Genomic DNA, 8,168 nt, shown 5'->3' on the forward strand with positions numbered 1-8,168 from the left:
AGGTAGACTCGTCCAACCCTTGATAGAGTAGAAAACGAGCCTTGCTATCCTTCTTTCTTTGTTCTCTGAGAGCCTTCTTCTCTTCGGCGGTATAGGTGGCTTCTACTTCTGGTGTAGGTTCCGTGAACCCATCAATGATCAGCTCCCACAACTCTTGAGAACCAAATAAGCCTCTCATTTGGATTGACCAACTCTCATAGTTATCTTTCAATAATTTTGGCACTTGATGATTGACAAGATTATTTGTGGTAGCCATGAGAAGAAGAGAGAATGGGAAAATTGGATCAAGTGGCTCTGATACCACTGATGACTCTTAAGTTTACGAACTTAGAACTCTTTCAAATGAAGAACTCACTTATATTTCTTCAATTTTCTCTCTTCATATCAAACAAGGATTACAATAGCCCTTTATATAGGCTTCAAAAACAAAAACGTCTAGGCATACCAATAGTCACAAATTAAACTCCTATTTTAATGCCATAAAGATAAATGTCATAAATGAGTAAGTTACTCTTATTCTTCCATAACCTATGTCTCTTCACCTTCTAAACTTATGACCATTGCACTTCTAAAACTCATTTATTCTAGCATTTTAATTTGATATTCCAACACTTCTAAACTTATGACCATTGCACTTCTAAAACTCATTTATTCTAGCATTTTAATTTGATATTCCAACAAAAAATGAGGCGAGCATCCAAATTCAACAACTACACTGTGAAAATTACCTAGTTTTAAATGTTGCAGCATACCACTTTTATTTTTCTTCACTTAACATCAAGTTTGACTAGAACTTTTATGGCATGTATTGGGAAATTTTATTCTCCACACATCATGAAAAGAACTTATCGAGTTTCCCCCTAATATAGCTCTGGTTAGATCATTAGCCGTCACCAGAAAACCATTAGAAGTGTCTTATTAGCATAAGATTCCCTTGAAGGCAATTCATGATGGGAATAAGTTTGATGGAGATTTTAAGAATTGTAGAGTGTGTGTGTGTTTTTTTTTTTTTTGTATTTTAGAATCAGAGATATGAAATTGGGTTTTAGCAGCGTCAAAACAGGCTCGGCTACAAGAGCAGGATACAAGATCAATGGCGGCATGATCTATAGTTGACAGCTGCAGTTTTTATCTTGCGCTAAATAATTTTATCATCTTGTGCTTTACTTGTTGAGTGTTACTTATTTTGGTCTGTAAATCCTAGTGGCATATGCAAATAAAAAGTTACTTCAAATCAAACTTGGCGAGTGATGTCTGAACGATTAAGATCTTCATATTGCTTCATTTCCTATGTTCAACTTGTCACATCAGTTCATCATCTGTAATCTCAGTATCTCATGCACACTTGACCAGATGCTCGCTTAGAGAAGTTCGCATACTTGAGTCTTTTATCGCCATATTACAAGTGTTTGATTTGGTTACTGGCTTCTTTTCCCCAAACCCTTGAACATTTTTTGGTGTTCTGAATGTTTATAGCCCTGTCACACATGTCAGCCACAATATCGGATATGAGATCTACCTTATCAAGAGCCTGTTTTATTTATGAGGGTATATCAACGATATATGTTAAAAAAACAACGTAAAGGGTGACATATCAGCCGACAAGAGGATGGCATAAATTCTCCCAAATCAGACTCGCCCCCGGTACCAGTTTTCTCTGAGCTGGGAGAAGATCAGTGTAGCTCAAAGATTGACTTGCCATTAGCCAGTAGACGTTGTTTGGTAGTTGAATAGACTTGCATACTCTCTGCCTAGCATGAATACGCCTGCTATGAAGCCGCACCTCGTTGGACATGCCTGTCATGTGTATTTTTTCTTTTTTTTTTAGAATTTTCCTTTCGTCGTCGTGCCTTGTCAATGTTCATGTATCAAAATCTGGTGCAATTTAGGATTTGATTTAGATGAACGTTTTAGAAATCACTTGTCAATGTTCATGTATCAAAATCTGGTGCAATTTAGGATTTGATTTAGATGAACGTTTTAGAAATCATCTGAAAGTGCATAAAGAGTAACATGTGGTGCAATTTAGGATTTGATTTAGATGAACGTTTTAGAAATCATCTGAAAGTGCATAAAGAGTAACATGTCTAGTTATGGATTAAAAAAAACCAATAAAACCTTACTTATTGCTGACCTAATTCGTTGTGTTCAGGTTTTATAGCCAAAATTATCAGCATGCAGGTCCAACTAAGTTTGGTGTAGTCCGTGTTGTACTGGCATATAATTAGTACTTCAGTATTTCTACTTCTCGTTGTGCGTTGTTATGAAAAATAGGATTTTCATATCTCCTTCGTAAGCTATATTGTTATTTTGACATACAGGTGACGTTAAGGATTTGGAATACGCTAGTAATACGCTTAAAATAGAACTGAAACCGTTAACGTCAGTATGACTAAGGATATTGCACCTTCTTCGCATATGCTTATCGTCTTTTTTTTCACTTTTCTTTTCTTTTTCCCCCCTTTTTTTCTGGCGAACATCTATGCGCGTCGTTTCTGGTGATGTTTCCTCTACAAACATGTTGATGCATGCATCTTTATTTCGCTTAAGACCCATAGTTGCTAAAATGCTTCATTCTGTTCGATATTTTCGCGTGTCTGTTCTTGAATCTTGTTGATTTTTTTGCATGCATGGTGTGGCTTGGACGGTCTCTTTATGACTGTCATATATATGAAGCTATTGTGGGTTTAAGAGGCCTGCAGGATCACCTGCGCAGGGTTAACTTAGAAGCTGCTGGCTCTCTGAACGGGCAGCAAGCGTCTATTTTCTTGTTTTTGCCATAATGACTCGTGATTCTCCTTGATGCTTGCCAGGTATGAATCCTTCGTCACCTACAGTCATGTTAGCATTCATTAGCAAGTTTACCATGTAAAGCGCGCATCACGTGCAAGGGAGAACTAGCATGCATGTCATAGAAACAAGGAGTAATTGCAGCCACACCTTGTCTAAGAGTGTGCCTGGCAATCTTCTCAAAATTGGGTTATGACCGAACCTGGCCCAGTTTTGAGAATAACTAGTTCTTATTTGATCTAAACCTCTATATGTATCAAAAAAGAATCGGTTTAGTGAATGGTTTTTTAGGGTGTATTTGGCTAACTCCACAAAACTTATTTTAGACGGTACAATATTGGTCCAAAATCTTATTTTTAGTTTGACGAAAATTGGACCCAAATTGAACCAGTTGTTTTCAGTTCAGAATCTTACCCATAAACTAGTTCTTTTGTGAACCAACTCTTATATGTTTAACTTTGGTCTAGTTAAGAAAAACTAGTCTAGCTTAGTTCAATTTTAAAGTTGAGAAATACACCAGGGTGGTGTGTTTGGCAACCTTGTAAAATTAGATCAGGACTGAACCTAGCTCAACTTTAAGTTGTTTCTTGTTTGGCAAATTCCCCAGCTAGAGCTGACCCAATATTTTAGCCAAAAATTGGCCACTAAACTAGTTTTCTTTTAGACTTGGAGGCCAGTAAAAAAAACTAGTTTAGCACAAAACCGGGCCAGGACTAGTCCTAGCCCAGTTTCGTGTAGTTTGCCAAACACACCTGGGTCAGTTTGGCAACTAAAAAACTAGCCTAGATTAGTTTTGGACTAGCTACATTTAAGTAGATTAGAATAGAGTAATTTTTATGTGAATCAGTTATGAGTTTAATCTAGTTTGAATACTTTTTAAAAAAAATAATCTAATGCTAGTTATCACCTTTCTTTTTCATTTCCTAATGCTTTTTTAAGGCCAAAGCAAACTAGTTCTATTTCAAACAAGGGGGACTTGGGTTGAAATAGAACTAGTTATCATACAAATTTGGACCAATCGAAAACTAGTTTTCCCTAACTTAATTTTTACTTCCCAAACTAATGCTAAACTATTTGGCCAAACTTATAACTACGTACTAAAACTATTTTTTTCAGAGTTGCTAAACACACCCTTAGTTTATGTAAAGCTAGGCCAGTTTTAAGTTAGCTTTACCGAAATAAAATTTCTCTCAAAATAGGACCAGGTTCAAACCTAACCCCATGTTTTAAGGTTGCCAAACTGGCCTAGAAGTGTTTTGACTTTAATTTGAAATAAATCATATCCTAAGGGCTTGTTTGGTAAAAACATGTACAAGATTGGACTGGGTTTTTTTTAGTTAAAAAAAAGCCTTTACCTAGGTTATTTTTGAACTACTTCCACTTAATTTGGTTCAATACTAACCCAGCTAAGATCTTAACCAGATTAGTATGAAGTTGCCAACCACACATTTTAATATATGTTATTAAAATATTATATAATATTATAATAAATATGTTGTAATATTATATAATATAGTATGTGATATTGCATAATAATATATAATAAATATCATAAAATAAATTATACAGATAAATTAAACAATAATAATATTTTATTTTATTACATGATGATATAATATAATATATTGAATATATTATTACTTTATACTTTATATATCATGGCATATATTTATAATTTAATTAGCATGTATTAGTTTAAGTAATACAAAAAGGTTTGAAAATCATCCCAATTGCCTTCAAAGTGGAACAAAATTGTTCCAACATGGAGGATGGGATGAATTTTTACTATTGGGACAACGTTTTTGTATATGAGTGGGGGTAATTTTATCCCGGGTGGCGAAACTGTCTCACTAGTAGTGTTCCAAAAAATCAATAACACGAAAAGGTATTATCATTGTTCCAAGGCATCCGCGTAATCTTTTTGCTCTATGAAGATTAGGGCAAAGTATCACATGACTCCCCATAGCATATCAATGCAACCTGAAATGTGAAGACATCGTTTGGGATGTTAATGATCAGTAACATAAGTGGTTGTACCCTCGCAGCTCAAAAGGTGTATATGCAATTAATTAATTACCACAGAAATAATATAATGGATAGAAAAGAGTTAAGGCTAGTTAGGTGTGGCTCATGGTCTCATTATAATTATGGGGATCACCATTTCCAAAGTGCCCCCTCAGAACCCAAAGAGGATCCGGATCGATCTGGTGAAAAAAGGAAATGCGGTGGAGTGTACATCTATGTATGATCATAACTCTTTTGAATTTCTCTGAAAGCTGCTCCACTTACTAATGATTAGATTAGATCAAGCCTGTCAGGGTTTAGTTGGCTTTCATCTGAGGTTTATCGCAGTGCGAATCATGATTAAGGGGCTTCAGTAAGAATATTTTTACCTCAAAAAATATTTTTAGATCGTTTTTGGTAAACCACGCGATCGCTGTAGTAACGAAGAAATTAATGGTCTAGCTAGACCCGCCAGCTACAGTAATACTACAAAACAGAGCTTTTTGCTGGGAATTAGGGCATGTTTGCTTGCACGGAAGTAATTATGAGCTAGCTGAAATGAAAGAAACAGAGGCTACTTCGGCTGCTTACGAGAAAAAAAAAACATATTTGTTCCTCTGAAAAACCTGTTTTTAATACTTACTTAAACGCTGATGTGATGCTTTCGTGTCTTCTCTACTTCTTAAATATTTTTCCACCCCTCAAGACTTGGAAGCACCTAGGAAGTAAGTGAAATTTGCATTAATTAGGAAATAAATAATTTTCTTATTAATATTTCCTTTATTAGCTACTTCCTAACAACTTTTCATTGCTATCCAAATAAAAAGAAAGAAAATGAAGAAAAGAAGTACTATGTCCACTATTTCAAAGAATATGTGAAACAAACAAAAAAATATATTACTTCCGCTACTTCCTACTTCATAAATTTAAAAGATACTTGTTTGATCTTTTTCCTACTTCCGATACTTCAGGTTTTTGGCTGCCACATCAGCGCCTTATTTGTCGGAACAAACAAAGTAAAAGCTACGATGTTGTTATAGCCTGACGATTACAGTAGCTTTCAAGCAAAAATAAAAACCCCTCAACCAAACAGACTCTAGGAACGTTGTAATGAGAAGTACGGGAGGTATTTATTATGGGCTTTTTTAAGTTTACCCCCACTAGTTGATCACTTCCTTTCTTAAGAGAGAGAAGAAGATCATCATTCATGCCATTGAAAGAGCAACGGGGGCTGTACACGCACTGACGCCTAAAAATGACTCTTGACCGAGATACACGGGCTTTGGTTAATCCGTATCTGGCTGAACGGACCAACTGCGCCCGATTCTTATCCTGTGAACTCATAAAAGTGGGCCCAACAGTGCTGTACGTGTCAGTGACAGTATGTGGTCCCAGTTGGTATTGGGCAGATGATCGATATTGATAACGTAATGACCAACAAATTAATATTGAACGATTACAATTTCATAATCGAGACAAAGTCCTTTATCTCAATCGTGTAATTATAGAGCATTTAGGATACTAAAACCTCAGTTTTAATTATTTCCGAGGATAAATTTTCAAAACAGTCCTCTTTGGACTTTTAATCCCAAAAAAGACCTATTTCCAACTTATTTTCAGAAACCGACCTGATTTCAGCCTCAGCGCTAAAACCAGGTCGGTTTCTGAAAAAAAAATCGAAATTTAAAACTTACTAAACTTCACGGGAGTTCAACTTTTTTTTCTCCAGAAACCGACCTGATTTCAACGCTGAGACTAAAATCAAATCGGTTTATGAAAATAAGTTGGAAATGAGTCTGTTTTACGATTATTATTGTAAACGGGGTTGTTTTGAAAATTTGTGCTTATTTCCAACGAGTGGATGCGACGAGAACTTTACACCTACAACCTGAACAGAATGTACCGAACATCAAAGTTGGTGGGTCAAGCCCGAAAGAAATAATCCATGGGCCCATGAGTTCGGAATATAGTACATGATCCTGCCGTGGCTCAAAAGACAAACCATTGAATGGCAATCTTGCAATAACTATTGCAAAATGCGTCAGATGGTACATTACAAAGGTTTTTACATATAAAACCCCCCAAATAAACCATATTTGTGAATGCACCCTTAACTCTAACACATTCGTTAAAAAGGTTTTTACAAGAAAAACCTCTTTAACTTTTGCTCAAATTACAACTTACCATCTTAATTTTTTTTTTGGGGATTTGGATCCTCTCCACTACAAAAAAGTAGTGGAGACCACTACTTTTAATCTTAATCGTTGATTACTTAGTATGCGGTTATGATGTAATCTAAATCTAATACTCACTATACCCCCGTGTATTGCACTCATTCCTAATTTGCACTCAAAGAAAAAATCACAACCACCAACTAGATAATCAATGGTTGTGATTATGTAGTGGTCCATCCACTACCTTTTAGATAGTGGAGAAGATCTGAACCCTTTTTTTTAAATCAAAACTAGCTACATTTGCTAACATATTCTCAATGTCATGAATTTTAGTATTTTCTGTTAACTATTATACTCTCCAATCTAGCGCAAGAGGGGGGAAGAAGAGGAGGAGAGGAAGGAAGTGAGGGAGGTGAGAGTGGAGGAGGATGGGAGAGTGAGAGGGAGAGGGCTGTTGGTAGAGGGGGAGGAATGGAGGAACGGAGTTCGGGTTTACAGAAACCATAGAGATGATGGAGGAGGACGGGGAGGTGAGAGAGAAGAGGGGAGGGAGGAGTGGCAAGAGGGAGAGGAGAGGGAAGCGTTAGGGTTTGGAGAAATCTTAGAGGTGGAGGAGATGATGAAAGAGGTAGGGGAGGACGGGAAGGAGGAGAGGGGAGGCATGCAAGGGGGGAGGTGGAGAGAGGAGAGGAGTGAAATGAGCACGTTTTTAGTTGAATAGTGAAATGCGTGGCATTGAGAACATGTTAGCAAATGTAGGCGATTTTGATAAAAATAAAAAATAAAAAACTAAGATGATAAGTTATAATTTGCAGAAAATTTAAGATGGTTTTTATATAAAAACCCTAGTTAAAATACCCAAAAGACATGCTTCTTAGGAGACCCCCCCCTAAAATTCCCCCCCTCCAACGTTGAAAAATTAACCTCATTGCGGTAGAATTGGGTGTAAATTAGCAAATAACTCAGTTTGGGTGGTAAATTTGTATATGATTTCTCTGGGGATATATATATATATGTACATGTGAAAAACTGTACCTAGTAAGAATAACTTCATAAATCCTGCCACCTTTTCTCATCAAAATCCCACCAACAATATCACCCTCTTCTTTACTCCGCTCCTCTTATAACCCCTTGGTTCAAATCTCTCTTTATTTCCCAGCTACAATTCTCAACTCTCTCTCTCTCTCTCTCTCTCATGGC

General features: G+C 36.3%; 1 protein-coding gene across 1 annotated transcript in view; it reads left to right on the top strand.

Annotated features, from left to right (window-relative positions):
- Positions 6,831-8,168, top strand: part of LOC109831408 (heavy metal-associated isoprenylated plant protein 35-like) — a 2,590-nt gene continuing 1,252 nt past the window's right edge. Inside the window, exons 1-2 of the mRNA XM_020398732.1 lie at positions 6,831-6,842; positions 7,336-7,627. Coding sequence (XP_020254321.1) covers positions 6,831-6,842; positions 7,336-7,627 — 304 coding nt within the window. The remainder of the gene's footprint in view (positions 6,843-7,335; positions 7,628-8,168) is intronic.

This window comes from Asparagus officinalis, chromosome 2 (genome assembly GCF_001876935.1).
Source record: "Asparagus officinalis chromosome 2, Aspof.V1, whole genome shotgun sequence".
Lineage (NCBI taxonomy): Eukaryota > Viridiplantae > Streptophyta > Magnoliopsida > Asparagales > Asparagaceae > Asparagus > Asparagus officinalis.